We start from the raw sequence: 22,505 nt of genomic DNA on the forward strand, positions 1-22,505 counted from the left end.
CACTAAGAATTAAATCAGGCCCTAAGGTAAATAATAGGTCTAAACACATCAATATGAGAAAATACATTCTTTAGAGGTGGTAAATATCAGTCTACAAGTCATGATACTTAACAATGTTTAACAAAGCACACAAAATCTTATAAATGTTGGGCTACCTAAAACTGAATTATCCTAATGTAACAAAAGGCCAATAAATAATTAAGATACCCTCCTAGAATTAGTAGATGATGATCAGTGTCTACTAATATGGAGGCTTTTTCCCAAAACCTAGATACCTAATGTTAAATGAAAGAACCATGCAAAACTCCAGGGGAATTCTGTCTGTTGCACTTTATTGTGTATTGCATTTATAAATCAAACCATGCCGTGGTTGAGCGTATTTGTTCTTACATCCCATGGCTGGTTCGATTAGTTGCCCATTCAGTCCTTGAGTCAGAGTTCTCCTGATAAAGATCTTCTGTATGGCAGAGATAGCCTTATCCTGTGCTAGTAGTGGAGTTCTGAAGGATTCTCTTCTGGAAAGTCAGTAATCTGTCCAATATAATCCTGAAGAAGAGACAAATGGGATGTCAGCAGGTGACCTTCCATTTAATGTTGGCTCTCATCCCCATTATTTTCCTCTTATACCAACGCACCCTCTAGACCCACTGGCCTTGAGAAGCTAGAAATATGGAATGCCCTCCACAACTAACATCCCTTTTCCCTTTCAATAGATCGCTGTTCTCATCAACTACTCCTCTCCGGGGATTATCACTTTGATAGGTAGACATCTCCCTGGTTCTATACTCTGCCTCTTAATAGGTCTCAAAATTAGTTTTATTGGCAAGTACGGCATCTCTGACCTGGAGGCTTGTATAACCAAGCTGTGCCTTTCTTCAACTTCCCTCTTTCCATTTGTAGGCCATCCACAGCCCCCTGTCATCTGCCATATGATAATATCTGCACTCCTTCTAGGTGCCTGCTGATCAGCTGCAGTACAGGAAGTCCTGCACTTTTGTACTTCCCCAGTGTCAACACAGCCCTACATATATACCAGACACACACCACAACCAGAGGTTCGGTGCAAAACCCCACGCCCTTGCTGCAGCACCGAATTGCCCCTCCCCAAGGATAGGTAGGTAATTCCCAATACCCAAACCTGAGACCACCTTTTTACATTTGACAATACAAATCATAAATTTGACCAAAAACATATTTAATCTTTGTCCAAACTCAATTAACTTCTACATCAGATTTGTGATCAGTTATTACTGTATTCAAGGATTTATGAATTATTAGCATGACAACATTTTTATTATAAGGCTGGATAAGCAATACACATACTTGCTCATTGCTAAAAATGAAATTATTAGAAATTTGTGTATTTAGACACAATATAATATCATGTTTAGGGTTTTAAAATAGACATTTTGTGTATTTTTGCTGAGACCGTCAAAATGTATGGAAGCCATATTAAACTCATTACTTTTTACCGTGACTCATATAAAGAAAATGTACACAAAAGTAAAGAATTTTGATCAATCAACATTAAATTAACAAATATGTAAATCAAGAATCTATTGCAGACACAGAAAAGGAAAGTAAGACTATACTATAGAAATCCAAACAAATAGAAATAGACCTATAGACATCATCAAGACAATCATATTAATAACAGTAACAAAATGAAACAACTTCAGTTGTTACCCCACTCCCACAAGAATCAATTTCAAAAAGAGGAATGATTATATCCGACAACAATATCTTGACTTCCCTGTAAATATTTGGAAAACACACTGCAATTGTTTATCAGTTAAAGATTCTGAATTACTGACAAATTAAAGACACTGTACTACTACTATCAAGATAAGCAAAAAGTGAAGTGGCTAAAATGGCAGACTCTCTCCCTTAGAGCTCAGGCTCAGGCCTGATAATCCTGAAACAAGATGCCTGCAGCAACTGCTTAGATCCCAGAGTGAACCTGGCAGTGGCTTGTTTCTACTACTAGAGGGCCTGCTGCTTTGATTGTGCTACCCACTTAGGTAACTCTTTTAAATATGGCTCAGGTCTGCCATTGCAGCCTGTGTGCAAAGTTTTAAAATGCCATTTCGACCTTTGCCATGCCTAATCTTCCTTGTAAATACATATGTCACCCCTAGGGTAGGCCCTAAACAGCACATAGGGCAGAGTGTTGTGTAATTAAAAAGTTGAACATGTACTTGAAGCTTTCACATGTCCTGGTGGTGAAATATTCTTACATTCTTTTTTTTCACTACTGCAATGTGTCTCCTACCTCTGTCATAGGATATTGGGTAACCTAATAACATTTATTAAGTGATAACTTTAAATTGGGAGCAGATACGAATATTTAGTTTGGTGTCTAAATAATTCTAATTTAAAACCCTATTTAAACGTAAAGACAGATTTTAAGTCGCAATTTTGGAAAATGCAGCTTTTAGAAAGTTGGAATTCTTTTGTCCTAACCATTTGGTGCGTGAAGTCTGTAACAAGGGTCACATGAATAGGTGTAGCTGGCAGTTGGTCTTTGTGTTTTTCTCCCAGACAATGAGAGAAAAGGGTAATAAGTGCTGTCCGGATGGGTCATCTCTGACTTAATGATGGGGGAAAGCAGTCATCTACCACACTTGCACATAACAAAGACTCTGCCTCGGCACACTCACAAAGGGTTCCACACTAGTCTTTTGTCCCCCAGATAAGCTGGGGCCGGGCAGGGGTGGGGGAAATTCCAGACACCTCTGTAGTGATAGGACACGAGAAGCTTCTCCCACTTCAAAGTGGGCACAAGGCATAAGTAAGGGACCCTCATAACTCTTCAGTACACATCTTGACCTGTGGAATACTCAGAAGAAGGACCGCTGTGCTGCTCTGCTGCAAGAATGACTGCTGCCCTGCAGCTTGAGTAAGAAGGACTGGACCTGAATCTTGAACCCAGGACCATGAGAGTGCCTCCAAGGGCTAGTTGGCTGACCTCCTGATCAGAGTCTCAGATACAGAAAAGGCTTGAACCACCTTTAGCCCTGCACCTAGACTCTGCCTGCTGTGAGTCTTGACCTCCACATTAGTCCTGGACCATCAAAAGTGGGCCTAAAGGTGCTCTGCCAGCCCAGCTGTGGTCTTTTTGGCAGAACAGACGCAGCACCACGTATCTCCTCGTAGCTCTGCATTGGAACCACCACTACACAATACATTCCTCATGCAGAACTCACAACTCTAAAGAACCGCCGCTGCACAATGCCTCCTTGATGCAGGACCTCACACTGCAGCCTTGCAACTTTTCAGAACCACCACTGTGTGATGAGTCCTCGATGCAGGTCCTTGCATCGCCGGCCCGCAGCTCATCAAAACCGCCGCTACAGGGCACATCCTCAATGTGGGATCTTGCAATGCTCCACAACCAGGATTAAAAGTACTGTGTTCAGCCAGCCTAACTTGGTCCTTGTATTTTTTATAATTTTTATAATATTGTATTGTTTTGGTGTCAAATAATTTATTAAATGTCACTCTATTTTTTCTAAATTGGCATGGGATTTTTCTTGTGTTGTTTTTTCACTTTATTACTGTTTAAGGATGCATAAATACTTAACACATTGCCTTTAAATTAAGCCTGATTGCTTTTGTGCCAAACTACCAGAGAGTTGAGGACAGGTTAATTTGAAGTTTGGTTGTGTTTCACCCTGACAAGAATTGTGGATGTTGCATGCGTAGGGTTTCACCCCCTCAGCCACTAACCCAATGTTCTACAGTAGTCAAGAGTGTAAGAACTTGTGTGAAGAAGCTGGGGTCCTCTCTTATACAGAACAAACAAAAGAAGGCCTGTCCATTTTGACGTAAACTAACTCTCAACAGGATGGTGAGAAAACCCTTTGGTTGTATTAAATAACGCTCGCCCACCAGGGTTGCCCCTTGGTGGCATGCTTAATCATCGGGTTCACACACAACGAATATTTGAAATTAACTCACACCATCAGTGAAAAGAACTTGTTTTTCTTGGACTGAACATAATAGCTGCCCAAGGCACATTGAGGACAACTACACATGAAAAACCAACGGCTAAAAATTGCTTACTCCTCTTTGACAGCTTTCACCTGTGTCATCTAAGGGAGAATCTCCCTTTAGGACAATTTTGAAGACTCAGTAGGATCTGTTTGGATGTGAGAGATGATAAGCAACAAGCAGACCATCTGGCTAATAATTTGGAAGCTAGAAAGTATCCACTCGACATTATACAGAGAGCCATGAAACAATCATGTAATAATAACAGGGAATCCCTATTGGAACAGACGTCGCCTTGACAGAAAGAGGAAAGACCCATCTGCATTACCACATTTAATGTGGCCTCAGAAAAAGTGAGTGAAATAATCATTAAACATTGATTATACTGAATAGTAGCACCTTGAATTCTCCTAAACCGCAGACGGGAAAAAAGCCCCAAAGACCTACTAGTACACACACATCTGTGGAAGCCAACAACAGATACATGACAAGCACAAGGCACCATATCCCCAGTTGTGGGCCATTGTCCATGTGATGGATGTACCGTGTGTCACCTTACAAAAGCAACGAAAACAGTATCCTTCAACAATGTGTGGGAACTTAGGATGTTCTCTAGCTGCAACACCAAAAGGGCGAGGTACTTCGTAACTTGTCCCTGTAAACTGCATTATATAGGCATTACAACTAGAACAGAGTCAGCTAACATTGCAGCAACCTCAGATGTGGTAGAGCCACAACCAAAATATCAACTCACTACATTGAGGCAAAACACACAGTACAGGACTATCGGTGGCTGGTTCTTGAACATGTTGCAAATATAACCAATTATGAGTCAAGGCTATTTGAGAAAGAACAATGCTGGGTGTTCAAACTTAAAACACATATTGGTGGTCTCAACGACAACAGTCCCTTGAGTCAGTTCATGGTATAAAGAACTGCTGCTCACATGATTGTGCAGCCACCCCGGTATTTTCAGTGTTTTTGATTTTTAACCCCTTTTTCTTGAGGATGTTTTAGTTATCTCCCACATAATAATTCAGTCGAAAAGCCAGATCTTGAGTGTCTTCTTGAAGATGTTCAGGGAGGGGGCACGTCTGATGTCGGTCGGAAGCTCATTCCAGGTCTTGGCTGCGATGTAGGAGAAATCTCTTCCACCTGTTCTGGCTCTTTGGATGCAAGGGGTTTCGGCAAGGACGAGTTTGGCGGATCAAGTTTCTTTTGGGTAGGTGGAAGGAGATTCTTTCATTGAGATATTGGGGTCTGGAGGCATTTGTAGGCATGGGTGAGTATCTTGAAAGTGATTCTCTTCTCCAATGGGAAGCCAGTGGAGGTTTTGCAGGTGTTGGGTGATGTGTTTGTGTCGAGGGATGCCGAGTACAAGTCTGTCTGCGGTGTTCTGTATGGTGTGGAGCCTACAGAGCAGAGACTTGTTGATCCTGGAGTGGAGGGCGTTACCGTAGTTAAGTCTGCTGGTTATGAGTGCATGGGTGACGGTCTTTCTTGATTCGGGGGGGATCCATTTGAAGGTCTTGCAGAGGATGCAGAGGATGTTGATGCAGCTGGAGGCGTTGACCTGTCTGGTCACGGAGAGGAAGAAATCGAGTATGATGCCGAGGTCCCGGGCGTAGTCGGGGGTGGGTGGTCTGCTGAGGGCGGTGAGCCACCAGGTGTTGTCCAATGCAGTAGGGTAGGGTCCGAGGACAAGGACCTCTGTCTTCTCCGAGTTTAGCTTCAGGCATCTGCGGCTCATCCAGGATGCGATGTCCTTTATTCCTTCCTAAAAATTGAGTCTCATGGTGGTGGGGTTTTTGGTGAGGGAGAGGATGAGCTGGGTGTCGTCGGCGTAGCATACTGTGCTGAGTCCGTGTTGTCTGACAATGGTGGCGAGGGGGGCCATGTAGATACTGAAGAGTGATGATCTTTGGGGTACTCCGCAGTTGATTTCCGTGAGTTCAGAGAGGAAGGGAGGTAGGCTGATTTTCTGGGTTCTGCCGGTGAGGAATGAGCGGATCAAGTAGAGTGCCGTTCCTTGTATGCTGGCGTTGTGGAGTCTGGCGGTGGGAGGCGGTGGGGTAAGCTGCATAGAAGTCGAGTAGGATCAGGGCCGCGGTGTGTCTTTGGTCAAGGAGGGTACGGATGTTGTATGTGGCTGCGAGTAGAGCGGTCTCGGTGCTGTGGTTGCTGCGGAATCCGGATTGGGAGGGGTCGAGGATGGAGTTAACTTCAATGAATTTTGTTAGTTGTGTATTGACAGTCTTCTCTGTGACTTTGGTCACGAATGGGAGGAGGGAGATAGGCCGGTAGTTCTTGAGGTCCGTGGGATCAGCTGAGGACTTCTTGAGCAGGGGTCTAACTTCTGCGTGTTTACAGTCGTCAAGGTAGATGCCGGTCTTGAAGCTGGCATTGATGGTGCATTGTAGTTCTGGAGCTATGGTGGTGGCGGCTCTGTGGAAGATGTGCACTGTGCAGGAGTCCATGGGGCCCACTGAGTGGATGCCTTTCATAGTCAGAACGGTGTCTTAGGTGGTGACTGGGGTCCAGGAGGAGATAGTAGGCTGGCTGGCATTGCTGGAGAGGGAAGAGGTTTCGGAGTCGGGTGTCTGATCGTTGAAGTTGTCGTAGAGGCTCTTGATTTTCTGATGGAAGTAGGATCCAAGCTTGTTGCAGAGGTCCAGGGAAGGGGTGATGTCCTTGGTTTCGCTGGTGGGCTTGGTGAATTCCTGGATGATGATGAAGAGTTCCTTGGAGTTGCTGGAGTTGGCAAGGTTCTTGTTTTGCAAGAAGGTCCTTTTGGTGTATCTGATGCGTTGGTTGTATTCCGTCATGGCGTTCTTGTCGGTGGTGCGGTGTTCAGCTGTTTTGCTGGTTGTCCAGTTCTTCTCGAGGCATCTGCAGATGCGCCTGGATTTTTGGAGGTCTGCGGTGAACCAGGTGGCCTTCTTGGGGTGCTGTCTATCAGGGTAATGTATGGGTGCGAGATTGTCTGCGCAGTTGGAGATCCATCTGTGGGGTTCTTTGGCTGCGAGGTTGGCATTGGTCGAGGTGGTGGAGGTGTCGTGGTTGAGGGTAGAGTTGAGCTGCTCCTCAGTTTGCTACAGAACCTTCATGGAGGGCTTGGTGCATGTTTGGGCAGCGTGGGTTTGTCGACATGGAATTGTATGCAGTGGTGGTCCGTACATGGTGGTTGTGTGGAGTGGCTGAATTGGATGTTGTTAACTCCTGCGAAGATGGGGTTGAGGTTGTGTCCGGCCTTATGGGTAGGCGTGGTGATGAGCTGTTCCAGTCCTATGTTGGTGAGGTTGTCCGGGAGGGTGGTGGAGTTGGGGTCGTAGGGGGTGTCAAGGTGGAAGTTCAGGTCTCTGACGAGTATTTAGTCCATGGTGGTGAAGGCGTGGGGTGTGATGAGGTCGGTGATAGCAGTGGCAAATGGAGCGCAGGGTCCGGGGGGTCTGTAGTCGAGGGGGCCGCGAAGTGTGGTTCTAGGGCTGGTCTCGACCTGGAAGTAGAGGTGTTCGTTGGTGGAGAAGGAGGTGCTCGTGGTTGAGGTGGAGAGTAGGAGGGAGCTCTTGTGTGTGATGGCTAGTCCTCCTCCTGGGCAGATGGGGCAGTCCTTCCTCTGGATCTTGTATCCTCCAGGTATGGCGGTGGCGATGTCGGGGGAGGAGGAGGCATTGGTCCAGTTTTCTGTAAAGAAGGCGACGTCCGGTGAGAGGGTGTCGAGGAGGTTCCAGATCTCTTTTGCGTGTCTGTGCAGGGAGCGCACGTTGAGGAGAATGCAGTTCAGGGCTCCAGAGGTGTTGGCGTTCGTTGTGGGGGCAGTGTCCGCAGGGCATGGTTGGAGGCGAAGGTCTGGCGGCAGTGGCGGCAGGAGAACTGGCCATAGGTGGTGTTTGGCATGGACAGCTGGCAGTTGTTGTTCCTCCCTGGGTTTAGTGTGAGCAGGGCTGCTCTGTCGTAGCGGTGGGAGGTCCGGGGTCCCTGGCGCTGGTCGCAGTCGGGTCACGTACAGGCACAGACGGGCTTGCCGTTGGCGCGCCTTTGGCGCACCAGCGGTGCGGCCACGCAGCTACCTCCATTAAATAGGGAATGGGGAGAAGGGAGGGAGGGAAGCTCAGCTGGGAAGCCACAAAACTGACGGGAGGAAGGGGCCGCGGGATCAGCCGCAGTGGGCGGAAAAAACGGAAGCAGGAAGAGGGGCACAAAAAGTTGAGGCACAATAACAATCAAAAAATGAAGGCCCAGTATCGGGACAATTACACAAAAGAAATGCACAGAAATGTACAATTACAAAAATGAATGCGCAAATACCAGGACAATGACTGCACAATACTAGGACACGCACTTGCATGCAACAGGCACGAGCAGTGAGGCAGGCAGTGGCTTCGAACCCCACAGGCACAGGAGACGCGGGTCAGCGGCAGTGGCTCACCAGCGGAGCTGCTGAGGGAGAGAGCGGGTCCCTGGCTGAGAGATCAGGTGTCCCAAGGAAATGTTACTACACTAGATGTGTTCACTTCATTATGTGTTATTACAGAATCCACATGATTGATCACTTGGAGGTGCAACATAGCATGAATATATATAAAGCATGCAAGAGCAGGAGCGTGTGTTATGACTTATATGCATACTGCCATGTTTGATTGCAGTTTAACTCTCCCAATATGTATTACAGGTATTAAGCAGCAATTACAGGTAGGAATTAAACAACCACACCAAGTAGGTGCGATCAATCCATAATTATCACTTAGCCGGCAGTGAGTGTGCTGGAATTGTATATGAGCACTACCTTAGGGTCATGGATCTCTCTAGATGTGTCAGTGCAAAGGTGAGCTGCTTTTTGTCCCCAGCCTCCTCAGAAAAGTCTCCACCTAAGGCAGTGGCTGCAACGATCGAATTGATGAAACAAGTAACACCATTACTAGCAGCAGGGAGTGTTGGACACAAAGCGATTTGATCATTGCATTGACCAGTATCTTGGCCAGCTAGCTCAGTTTGTTTCAAGGTGGCTGTCATTACATGTAGCCCTAATCCTTTAGGACAGAAAAAAGCCAATCACTACATTTTGCTGGGAGCCAGAAGAAGAGTCAATTTGCTCGGTCTTCTCAATGAGCACCATATGTAGCAAATCAGCCAGATCTTTACCTGTGCCACACCAGCCATAGACTGCAGTACCTTTGTTCCTACTGCTGTTGGTTCCTCAACCACCATTACACCAATTGATGCTGACACTCCTTAGGACTCCTCCAAACTGTTGGGCTTCTTGCTCTCTTTCTTTTTTTGGGCACCTTGCTGGGAAGTGCACGCCCCATCACCAAACATGACTTCCTGGTGTCCACTGTGGTCAAAGTGAGGCATCTCTTTCAGCAGAGCACCCTCTTTACAAGTCAGGTATTTCGGACAAACACTGACCCACTGGACCGCATCCACCATTGAAGTGAAGAGCCCCGAAGCACCAAACAATAATGGCGCGGTAAGCTGATCACTGCTTTAGACAGTCGATTAGACAGATAGTGCAGTAGCCTATTTGCGAAAATGTTCACATATATCTTGCAGGGGTGGCTGGTACCCTTTGAAAGTGGTGGAGAGAGTGAAGTGCCCAACCACTTCTCCAAAAACAATACAAAACACCCCCTCTCTTCAAAACCACAAAGTAAAACACCCTCCCTCCAAATAAAATATCCCCTCTCACCAAAAGCCCAAAACAAAACAACTCCTCCCTCCAAAAGCTGTAAAAAACAACTACAACAACATTTTAAATAAATAAAATAATTGTCACTTACCCACGGCTGACATCCTCCTCAGTGTTCCACTTCTGAGTCTGCTGTGGAATTCAAACTCCCCTAACCAATCCAGACGCTGCTCTCATGCTGTTACCCGTATAAGAGAAGCACCTGGATTGGATGGAGCGGGCTGTCTGGATGCTCCTTCTGGCCCTGGAGGCCAGTGCTTGGTCTCCAGCCAGTTGTCTAAGACCACTGGGTGGAGAACTTCAAAGTGTGCATGTCACTTTGGCCAGTACAAGATAGCCGGCCTAAGTGGTATGCGCACTTTGAAGTGTCTGGCCAGCCACTGCTTCAGTCCTCCATGCTGCCAATGGGCAGCAGAGGACATGCACAACATTAAGTTATTATACACACACTGTCACTTATCCTTCCACGTATATATCCCCCCCTAGATTCATGCTTTCATTCACCCAGCTACCAATCCATGATAAAATCATGGGTCATATGAAAGATGAATTGAAAGAACAGAAGTAAAAACAATGCAACTGCCTACAAGTGTTGAGCATATGCTTGCAATAAAGAACTGAATTATACATAGCAGCGAGGTCCGTCATGCAATGGTATTCTACATAGTCCATTGTTTTCAACTTCCAGCACTGTTGTCAGGATTGGAAATAACATGTTAGCCATCCGTGAGTGGTAAAACAATTATACAGTATGCAAATAGCATTCCAACAGGGGCACACACTAAACACTGTATTGGGAGGGCATCCTGAAATAGTATTGTGTATAGTGTATCATTTTACCAATCCCCGATGACTGGCACAATGTGTCTAAAAATGGCAGCCATGGTATAACCACCCTACACAATGGACAAACATATTAAAAGATGGCTCCTCAAATTAGAAGCAGGGGTTACTCAGCATGTAGTGCACTGCAAATTAAATCAGCAGCTACTGAGCTGTCCAGCATCAAAGTCTGGAGAGCTGCAGGACACTCTAAAAAACAGAGGTAAGAAAGAAACGAAAGTGAACCTAAACAAGCATTGGCATAGCCAATAAGTCTCGCTTTTGGGACCTTATAAGTATTTAGTTATGCAGCACAATATCCTTGGTGCAACAACATTAGCTGTTGCATGGTTAAACACTTATAAGGCCCCAAAGGTGAGACCTATTGGGTATTTTTTGTTTTTTAAAGGACAAGCAGTGCTATCAGGCTCCAGCTGCCACTTAGAGGTACAGAGAGAGAGGTGTGTAGAGAGAGAGAGAGAGAGAGAGGTGTGTAGAGAGAGAGAGAGAGAGGTGTGTAGAGAGAGAGAGAGGGGTGTGTAGAGCGAGAGAGAGAGAGAGAGAGAGAGAGAGAGGTGTTTGTAGAGAGAGAGAGAGAGAGAGAGAGAGGTGTAGAGAGAGAGAGAGGTGTGTAGAAAGAGAGAGGTGTGTAAAAAGAGAGAGAGAGAGAGAGGTGTAGAGGGAGAGAGGTGTGTATAGAGAGAGAGGTGTGTAGAGAGAGAAAGGTGTGTAGAGAGAGAGAGAGAGAAAGAGAGAGAGAGCTAGAGAGGTGTAGAGAGAAAGAGAGGTGTGTAGAGAGAGAGAGAGAGGTGTGTAGAGAGAGAAAGAGAGGTGTGTAGAGCGAGAGAGAGGTGTGTAGAGAGAGAGAGGTGTGTGTAGAGAAAGAGAGAGGTGTGTAGAGAGAGAGAGAGAGGGAGGTGTAGAGAGAGAGAGAGGTGTGTAGAGAGCACATGCACTTTAGCACTGGTTAGCAGTGGTAACTTACCCAGAGTCTTAAAGTCAACAAAAACTAGGTCAGAAAAATAAGAGGAGGAATGCAAAAAGTTTGAGGTGACCTTTCAGAGAGGGCCATTTTCCAACACGATCAACGGTAAACACTGGCAAAAAGTCAGTGCTCTTCAAGATGCCAATATGTAGAAGAAGGCACATAACCATCATTATCATTGAAGAAAAAAAAGGAAATAAGATCTCCCCACGAATAAAGTACCAGACAATTCCTATCAGGGGCCCATAATGCCACAAGAGATGCCCATCAGCTCTGAGACCCCATCATGCATCCGTCACAAATCGTCAGCATTATTAAATGTAAACTGTGAATCAGGGCGAAAGAAACAAGCCCCAGATATCATTAAGCACCAGGTGCTGGTCGTTTAGCCTTTTGTGAGCCAACCGATGAAGCCCTCACCAGCAAACCTTTGCTTCTTGAGGGTGTTGGTCACATTTCATGGGCCCACATCACCGCCACTGGGTGAAGTAACCAACCAGTGACTGTGATGTGTGCCAAGATAGGTCCATTAGTTACATTAGCAGAACACTTGTACGAGTCTGCACAGGGAGCAAAGTTTAGAGAGAGCTCAAATGCGGATTCAACACCAGAATTCATCCCAGACGCACCCTCAACCTCACCAGTGTTTTCAAACAAAACAGCAGACTCCAAGTGACAACAGCTACAAGTATGGTTTGCTTGTTTTTATTTTGCATGTAGACATCTTAGACACATGTACTGTACAGTCAACCAGCTTGGGGCGAAACCCAATCCCTCCCTTGATGGTCACTGCACTGCACATGTGCACTGTGCATGAGAGCACTCAGAGCACTCCGACACATGTTCGAACTGTGTATGTGTCCATGGGAGCTGGAGATGAGCCGGCCAGGCCAGCGTTTGTATTTGGGCTGGATCAGGCAAGGAGAGCTCCCGTCAGAGGGAGATGTCCATGGAGCTGTCCATGCCTGGATGGAGGTCAGAGTCCCACAACAGATGATTATTGTTTCCAAGCATAAGGAGACCCAGGGGAGACAACCCTAGTCCACACACAATGTTGACTGATGTAATCACACTGCAGTCACCAGGTAAAGGCCGTCAAAATAAATTGAGTCAACAAACTGGGTAACTAGTATCCCAACCCGATACTATTAGAAAACAGTAACAAAACAGCCAGACTCATAATATACGAAATGAGTTATCTTAGTGGAACCTCGCGTTTGTAGCTTTATATTCCATTTCGGCGCATTTTAGCATTCTAAATTTAATAAATATTATACCCAACAATCTAGGAAATGTGATCACATGTTGCTACACCACTTAGAAGCTGAATTTACTCTGTAGGAATTGCTCTATAAAACTGGTTACTTGTAAGTCTGCATCACCTGGTCCAGGTCTGAGATATGAAAAAAGAGCTTGCTGATTCGGCTGCAGCCTCTCGCTATCACATCTATTTTCTTTAGTAGTTCTTCACATATGGCACTTCAAACCAATGTTTAGAAAGAAAGTCCCCACTTCATCTTACTAGATACAAAGGGAAACATCGTTTACAACTCGGGGATTACATCGCGATGCCATTACATCGCGGTTTTTACAACGCAAGTCGTTACAACGACTTGCGCTAGATGGCGCTCTAGGACAAGGAATAGTATAATTTACTATCCAACACCTTCCCTACAGTACGTAGACTGGAGTTGGAATAGTAAATTATACTACTCCTAAGTCCAGCGCCCTCCAACGCAAGTCGTTGTAATGACTTGCGTTGTCAAAACCGCGATGTAATGTACCGCGATGTTAATGTATGCGTTGTAACGTCATACATCCGATACAAACATTACTGCGAGAATAATAGGTAGAACAACGAGCGAGCCCTCCAGGCACTCGCTGTTAATAACGGTTGGTTGGAAATCAACTCTTTATGCCACTGGGAAACCAAACTATAATAATAATAAAAATAATAATAACCTAAAGGGAAATAAACAGTACGGGTTTTAAAAAGTGTCAAACGACTGTTTACACTTGGGATGAGCTCTTTAAAATCTAAATCAACCAAAAAATGGTCTCTTGAACTGGTATCAACCAAAAAATGGTCTCTTGAACTGGTATCAACCAAAAAATGGTCTCTTGAACTGGTGTGTAAGAAGCCACCGTGAAAAAAACGTTAGTGAGCTGCCACGGTTTGCACTACGAGGCACTGGAGAAAGCCACCATCCCTGAAGAATGAGTGGGTAGGTGAAACGTTCAAAGTACCCTTATCTGAGCAGAGCATGTATAACGTCTGGGGCCAAATTACGTCTTTATCTCACAAAAGGAGTTCCTTCGTTTAAAGCGTATAGTAAAGGCACGCAGATGGCTCTGGGCGGCCCTGAATGGCAAAACGCGCCTCTCGTTTCAAACGTTTACATTATTTATCCTCCTAGCTATGCAACACCGCCACGTCATGTGGGAAGATCAGAAGGTGAAAGCTTGAAAGATCAGACGTGCAGTCTGTCTGTACACCAGGGTCCCATCTTCCCAGTTTCATCGTCACTATGAGGGTCAGCAGACCTAGGGTGTGCGCTGTAGCTAGCATGCAGGCCCAATTGCTATCAGGCCACGTGGTGGGGAGGGTCGCGCAAATAACATGACACCACAACCGATGTACAGGTCTGGGCCGGAAGTCCCGAGCGACCTCCGCCCGTTTATTTATAGTCCCTCTGGCCACGCCTGGCCAGAGAGTGTTACATTGTGTGTATGTGCTTCCTGGGGTCGTGTGATCTCTCAACGACTAGACCGTTACATCCCATCCCAAATCAGTTATTTTCTTTCCGGCCCATCTGCGCACTCCACGCAAACTCGGTGAGCTGGCTGTTCGGCTGTGGATTGGGACGCAGGTTATATCTGTGTCGCACGGTCCCCATTCCCCTGGTCGGGCTGCCAGTTCCTGATTCACCTGTTGGCTCTGGCGTGTTGTTCTCCTCCGTTCCCCTCGGGGGCTGGGAACTTGGTTGCAGATCTTCAGGGCAACAGATGCTTGAGTCATTGACAGCCATGTCGGTACTTGGGGCTCTTTCTGACCTCAGGAGATCGTGTTCGGTCTCCGGAACTTCTTTGAACCAGGAGATGTTTCTGGTTACTACTTCGCCGTTCCGCTCCACCGTCACTGCCGTGCCTCTGACCTCCTGCACCAGCCATGACCCTTATACATAGGGTGTTCGTAACTTTCCTCCTTGTCTTCGGTTTCTTATCAGAACTCTGCACCCTGGCCTCAGAGTCTGACTCTTCGCTCCTCTCCGTTGGCTAGCTCTGACGTTGGTCATGGTCTGTCGGCGCTGAGTCGCTGACGCGTCATACGGCACCGGCTCCCACTTGTCAGACACCGGAAAACTGTCTTGCCGAGGTCCAGCCAACATTAGCGACCACGGGGTCCTCTGAGTCGTGCAGTGCGGCGTGCTGCGATACTCGCACAGGAATTTCTGCAGCTCGACATCTGGGTCAGCTTGTTCCACGATGGCTATGCGCAGGATCTTATTTATTGTTCTCATAAACCTCTCCGCCTCACCATTGGCTTGAGGCCATTGAGGGGTTATGCGATGGTGTTTTATTCCAAGCCTCGCTAGGAACTCTTTGAACTCACTCCCCTGGTAGGGGGGTCCATTATCAGTTTTGATAGACTGGGGCAGTCCAAATAGTGCAAATATTTTCAGGAGAGCCGGGGCTAGATGATTGAACGCCGTGGATGGTAGTATTTCCACACATGGGTATTTCGAATAGCTATCTACAAGCACCCTCCCGTCTGGGAAACTCCCAAAGTCTAGACTCACTCTCGCCCAAGGGGCAGGTGCAGGGTCTTCTGTGATTATTGGGGCTGGTGCTTCGGCAGTTCCAGTCAATTGACATGCTCGGCAGTTTCTGACTATCCGGTCTATGGCCTCCTCTACCCCGGGGAACCACAGCTTTTCCCGCAACCGGGATTTCATTCTGCCGGCGCCTTGGTGGCCTTCATGTGCCAGGATAGTGATTCTGTCTTGTAAGCTTTGTGGGATGACGATCTTCGATCCCCTCAGTAAGATGCCGCTCTCCGTTGTACTGAGCTCGTCTCGCACTCTCCATATTTTCCCGAGACGTGTCCTTTCTGTTTAGTTCCAGCCTTGGACGTTGTGGAGAAAACCATCCCACGTTCCTGTCCTTATGGTGTCTACCGTCCGTTTGAGGACCATGTCTGAATTCATGTGTGCACCAACTTCTTCACAGGAAACTGCCTGGGGACACGCCCACTGGGACACCATGTTCACAAAGTCTTCGGTTCTCCGTTCTTGTGTCGCATCCGCACCTTCCTGTTGACTCGGATGGCAAGACAAGAAATCCGCTGGGTTTTTGGCGCCTGGGCGGTAGGCCAGTTCCATTTGGTACTGTTGAAGTTGTATCGCCCATCTTTCAAAGTGGGGGATGTTGGGCCGTTCCTCGGAACAGGGGTAATAGTGGTTGGTGGTCTGTCACCACTCGAAACGGGTGTCCACTGATGTATAAGTGGAAATGGTTGCATGCCCACTTGATGGCGAGAGCTTCTCGCTCAATTTGTGAGTACCTGGCTTCAGTCGCAGTGAGTGCCTTGCTGGTGAATGCTAGCGGTACCCAGGTTCCTGGTTCTGGCTCTTGTGTCAGCACCGCTCCCAGTCCCACCGGACTGGCATCCACGATCAATTCTGTCTGCCGATTGGTGTCGAAGTACGCCATCGTTGTGCTGGCCAGCAGAGCTGTCTTGATTTTCTGGAAGGCCTCCTCTTCACTCCTGGACCATTGCCACCCGGCGTCTTTCTTCGTTATCTGACGCAGAGGTTCAGCTATTGTTGCGAGATTCGGGATAAACCTCCCACAGTATGTGGCCATGCCCATAAAACTTCGTACTTCTGAGGCAGTGTTTGGTGCTGGCACTAGCTGGATTGCTTCCGACTTTTTCGGGTCTACCTTCACTCCCTCTGGACCAAACACGTAGCCGAAAAACTCAATAGACCGCTGAAAGAACTGGCACTTCTCTTTATGCAGTGTTACCCCATGTTCGGCCAACCGTTTCAATGTTGCCCTTAGTCGGCGGTGGTGTTCCTCCAGTGTGGCCGAGTGTATCAGAATGTCATCACTCACATTCATGACTCCTTGCAGCCCTGTTAGTACTTCCTTTACGGCGTTTTGGAATATTTCCGCGGCGGATGATATGCCAAAGTTCAATCTCCGGTATCTCCTCAGGCCCAAGTGTTTTGAGAATGTGGTGATATACCTGCTGTCCTTATCTAGTTTCAGCTGATGGTATCCAGCATTCAAGTCTAGTTTAGAAAACCATTGTGCGCCGTTCAAATCGGCTAAGATATCATCGACTGTGGGTGTCAAATGTCGTTCTCTCTTAAAAGCTTTATTGGGCATTCTCATATCAATGCATATTCGGATCTTCCCTGGTTGGCGAGGTTTCTCTGCAATTACCATTGGTAACACCCACGGAATCGGACCTGACACCTTCTCTATTACCCCTTGTTGTTCAAGTTTGGCCAGTTCTTGCTCGACTAGTGGACACAAGTGGAAGGGTATTCTCCTGTGTCGTAGGGCTATTGGTTTTATAGCCGTGTCAATATGTAGCTTGACGGGAGGCCTTTTGATCGTGCCTAGCCCTTGAAATAGTTGTGGAAACTGTGTTAGGATGTCTTCTGTTTGTGTTGTCTTCACGGAGTTGGCGAACGTGACTAATGACAGGTCTTCTGCCGTGTGGCTCCCGAGCAAAATGTCTGCTTCTCTGTCTACCACATGGAATGTGGTAGTGACTTCTCGGCCTTCTGACTGCACAGTCACTGTTATTTTCCCCTTCAGCGGAAGCAGCACCTGGCTCCCATACGTAAGGATTTTTACTTTGGACGGCGTTAGCTGTGGTTTCGACTTGAGTGCTTTGTAGTGTTGAGACCCCATGACATTCACGGATGCCCCTGTGTCTATTAGGGCGGTGACCTGTGTCCCTGCGCTTGAGACGTCACATGTTGGTTGAGGGCGACGTTGTCTTTTCAGGTCATTTACAAACGACACAAAATGGCACTCTTCTTCTTCGTCCTCGGACGAGGAGTTTTCCACGTACCGTGTATGCCCCGATCCAGCGCGTTGGGATGCCGTCTGCGCCAGTTCATCTAGCGACAATTGCTTCACTTGCCTGTATGGCGCCTTCCTTCCTGCCGCGCCTCTCGGCCGTGATCCCCCTCTGATTACGCTTGCAAAATGGTTAGGAGTGCCGCATTTGGTGCATGTTCTCCACCCTCGCCGGACAGCTCTCTTGGGGGTGTTCTTCCTTCCCACAGTATCCACACTGTGACCTCCGAGATGTTCTGGTGGGCCACCTTCCTCGAGCCCCACGCGACATCGTGCGGAGTGCGTCGGCTCTCTCCGTCTTGACGGTAAATGTCGGTTCTGCGGCAGTGTGAAGGGCCGCCTCCATCGCAGACGCGCGAACATCAGACAGCTCGTGTGACCTGGCTAGAATGAGTATGTCTTCTAATGCGATGCGAGGTTGGCGGAGTATGAGAGTCCGTAAGGTTTTATTTCGACACCCCTGGATTAACTGAGCCCGGGATTCCTTCACGGGGTCATCCTCCGTACATGTGCTAGCCAACTCTCGAAGCCGGGCATTGAAAGTGTCCATCGAATCCCCTTCCCGCTGCAGTGCCTGTCGCAATTTGAACCTCTCATAATCAGGATTTAGCTGAGGATCAAAGTGTGCGTTTAGCGCTCTGACCGCTGCATCGTAGTCTGTTGCTGGCCCAGTGTTCGGTAAGTGTGCAAACAGTTTGTAAATTTCATCCCCCGCAAAGTGTAGTAGCAATGATCTTTTAACCTTATCATCGGTTTCCCGTGTCGCGATGAAGTAGTTGTCGAGGCGACCCAGCCATACCTTCCACCTCGGGGACGCCGTCGCAGGGTCGATCAACTCACTGAACGGAGGCAGGGCGCTTACTTGGGAGTGCGTTGGTGTCATCACAGGCGCAGGGGCCACCGGTTGACTGCTCGTGCCTGCCGCCTGGTCCACCATTGTAGCTGCCCACCAGTACGCTCCTCTCGGCCCAGCGCCGTGAACAGACCTGCGGCCGCGCAGCGGGGCGCTCTTCGCCGTGGGAGAGGTAAGACCTGATGTGGGTGTCCAGCCACGTGGGCGCACTGCTTAGAGCTCGTGGGGAACATCACCAACCAATGTTGCCTCCCACGTGCCCAGGGCTCCTCATCTGGGGGGCATCGGGAGTTGGGCAAAAATAGGCACTCTGCTTGTGCCAATGCTTGTTGGGTTTGTCCCACTTGCAAGGGGAGGCGCTCCACCTCTCCGGAGACGGTGGGGCCACACGCGGGAGACACGAGGCGAGGGGGCGTCAGGCACCAGCTCTGACGTGGCGCGCATGAACGGGAGGAAATGCGCGTGTCAGCGTTGCTCCTCACCGTCGTACAGCTGCTACCTCCATTCGCGCGTGACTCGCGCCGCCTGCTTCCGATGGAGCGCGAAGTCGCTCTCAGCAAGCGCAGCCACACAATGGCTCCGCGCTGTCAGTCCACGGGCCCAAGGACAGCAACTCAGTTCAGCCGAGGACCGGCTCCTGCATCACCAGGGTAAGCGATCGCCGCTGTAGTCGACCTTCGGCCCCGAGAGCCGCCTGCTCATGGGGACGCATTGGAACGGGTGGGGCCCACCCTCGTCACCAGTGTGAGGGTCAGCAGACTTAGGGTGTGCGCTGTAGCTAGCATGCAGGCCCAATTGCTATCAGGCCACGTGGTGGGGAGGGTCGCGCAAATAACATGACACCACAACCGATGTACAGGTCTGGGCCGGAAATCCCGAGCGACCTCCGCCTGTTTATTTATAGTCTCTCTGGCCACGCCTGGCCAGAGAGTGTTACATTGTGTGTATGTGCTTCCTGGGGTCGTGTGATCTCTCAACGACTAGACCGTTATAGTCACTACAAGCGTGGCCTTCAGATTAAACCACGGAAAAAAAGATAGCATCAACCAAACTACGACACGTCCCGGATATTACCAGAACACAAGCCAGACTTCGAAACAAACCTGTCACTCTGAGCACAAGAAGCGCGCACGCATCTCTTCATGTGCTGCCAATGGGTCTTATACCATGTACTCAATGAACCGTCCCTTTTTAACCAGTATCACTCAGCATGTTGGGGCTCCTGGTTCACTCCCCCACCCCATGACAAGCATCGCGGCACCAGCGCTTTACTTTGAACATTAAAAGTAAAGCGCGGGTGCCGCGATTATAGCTTGCCCGATTGTTGTGGAGGGTATGGCGGCCAATCACCACGCTGGGATGGTGGAGCCAGGGGTCAGCACGTCAGCCACTTAAGGCAAGGCTGCTTCCTGTTTGCTGTGGACGCGCGCTGGAAACTCAGTCGCGCTAGCAGCTACAGGTGTGCCGCTGTTTTATTCTTTGCTTTTAAAAAGTGCTTTTAACTTTGCCTCGCATTTTAAAAATTGTAATTTACCTCGGTTGTGCTTCGTCACTCCGCTCCTAACCCGGTCCACCACGGGCTTGTCCGATTGTTGTGGAGGGTAGAGCGGCCAATCACCACGCTGGGAGGGTGGAGCCAGGGGTCAGCGCATCAGCCACTTACGGAGATGTACCTCCGGATGCGCAGCGGACGCGCGCAGCGGGCGCGCCGCTGGCAAGCCCGTCTGCGCCCGTCCGCGCCTGTGCCGCGACCGGCGCCGGGATTACTGCCGGTGGCCCCCCAATCTGGCGAATATGCTTGTCAAGGTCGCAACTATCAGCACTAAGGCCATCGCCCGGCTGTGGTAATACCAAATGCAACCCTTCACAGCTACTCACTAAGCATTTTTCATGTAAGAACTGCTCCTTCTCGCTCGCAGCTCAGTGAATCCTTATCAAGCACCACCCAGAAAAATAAAAGCCTGCCTACTAAACTGCCGGTCTCTCCCAAAACACGCAGGTGATATCTGGCTATCTCTTACATCTCACTCTTGGGACCTGATGTTCCTGACTGAGACCTGGCTCAAAGACACTTCCAAACCTGATATCACCCTAGCAATTCCCCTGGACTACTATTTCGCAGGAATCAGTCGGCCAGGTACCAAAGTGGGTGGGGGGATCGCCATAATATTGCGAAAAGAATGGAACATCACATCTAGGAAATTAGCCAATTCCGGCCCTATTGAAGCCATGTATTTTAGCATCTCAGACGCTATGCATCTGATTCTGGCAGGAGTCTTGATCTACAACCCTCCTGGTACACAACCATCTTATCTCTCGGAGCTACTAGTGACCCTAGCAGACCTATCACTGAAACACTCCCACTTTACCATTTTAGGCGATTTCAACCTACATGTTGATGATATGTCATGTCCAAAAGTGAGATTTCTATTAGAAACTCTTGAGGGTATAAACTTAGACCAGAGAATTCATGGTCCTACGCATAAGGCGGGTCACACCCTAGACCTTATATTTACGAACCTATCGGCCCTCACTACCCTGCAGCCGCTTCCCTTGACTTGGTCTGATCACGTTATTATCCCATTCTACCTGACCTCCAGCCCCCAGCTGACCAATGACAGGAGAAAGGAGGGTATGGGGAGAAAATGGTATAAAGTCACCTGTGACAAAATCAAGCCCATACTGGACAACCTGAAATGGGGTGCCTCGGATGATCCTAACTCTGATGTTGAGAAGTTTTAATAGATACCTCTCCTCAGCAGTTGACACTATGGCCCCCTTACAACCCTTCTCCTCGGCTCGGTCTACTCCCTCTGCCCCCTGGTTCTCTCCGAGGCTTCGTGAAGAAAAAAGTAAATGCAAAAAGCTCGAACGTCGCTGGCGACTAACTTATGAGCCCTCTGCTAAGGTCATTTACAGAGCTGCTGTGAAAAAATTCCACACACTCAAAAAGGCTACCATGAAAGAATATTTTGCCAATAAAATTACTACTGCGAAAAACTCTACCAAAACATTATATCAAATTGTGAAAAATGTTACTAAACCAACAGCCCTTACTTGTCTTACAAAACCCAGCCAAGACATCTGCGATGGTCTCTCTGACTTTTTTCATAATAAAATCATTGATATATTCTCCGCCTTTAATCCCTCGGAGAGGGCAGGTGTGGGTACATTCCCTCAGGATCCTATCCCCTCCAAAGCAATATTGTTTCATGCCTTCAAAACAATCACACTTGACACTGCTTTATCAAAAATACAGCAGTGCAAATCAGGTTCACCTTTCGACCCGGTTCCTGCTCAGGTGTTTACGACCCTTGCCCCTTCTATTGTTCAACCGCTTATCGCTATCTGGAATTCATCTCTTTCCTCTGGCCAACTCCCTATAACATGGAAACAGGCCATGTTGATCCCTATCTTAAAAAAGGCAGAAGCTGATCCATCAGTCTACTCTAACTATCGACGATATCACTTCTTCCCAAACCAGCCAAAATATTAGAAAAAGTCGTGCAGGAACAGCTGGCCGACTATTTAGAGACCCAAAATCTCCTCCACGACTCACAATCTGGTTTTAGATCTGGCTACAGTGCGGAGACAGCACTATTGGAGGTCTCTGAAACTATTAGGGAAAGCGTGGACAGAGGCGAGGTCGCCATGTTGGTACTCCTCAATCTGTCCGCAGTTTTCGACACCGTTTCACACTCAATACTGTTAGACAGACTCTATAATATAGGGATTCGTGACACGCCTTTGGCCTGGATTAAATCCTTTCTAACGGACAGAACGCTACAGGTGTGGTGTCACCCCTTTATTTCCAAAGACAAAAAAATCCTCAGCTGCGGAGTCCCTCAGGGGTCAGCGCTCAGCCCCCTCTTTTTCAACGTCTACCTGTCACCATTGGCAAAGGTGGTAGAGGCTTCTGGAGTCAGAGTGGTCTCTTATGCTGATGATACACAGCTTATCTTTTCCTTCAAAGACCACTCTGACAAAGGACTTTCTAATTTTAAAACCTGCCTCTCTAACATCGTATCCTGGATGACCTCCAATACCCTGAAGCTAAACACCGA

The 22,505-nt window shown here is 48.1% G+C and overlaps 1 protein-coding gene across 1 annotated transcript in view; it reads right to left on the minus strand.

Annotated features, from left to right (window-relative positions):
• Positions 1-443: 443 nt before the first annotated feature.
• Positions 444-22,505, minus strand: part of SHISA4 (shisa family member 4) — a 59,236-nt gene continuing 37,174 nt past the window's right edge. The window contains exon 4 of the mRNA XM_085640456.1: positions 444-546. Coding sequence (XP_085496582.1) covers positions 524-546 — 23 coding nt within the window. The 3' untranslated portion in view covers positions 444-523. The remainder of the gene's footprint in view (positions 547-22,505) is intronic.

This window comes from Triturus cristatus, chromosome 1_1 (assembly GCF_964204655.1).
Source record: "Triturus cristatus chromosome 1_1, aTriCri1.1, whole genome shotgun sequence".
Taxonomy (NCBI): domain Eukaryota; kingdom Metazoa; phylum Chordata; class Amphibia; order Caudata; family Salamandridae; genus Triturus; species Triturus cristatus.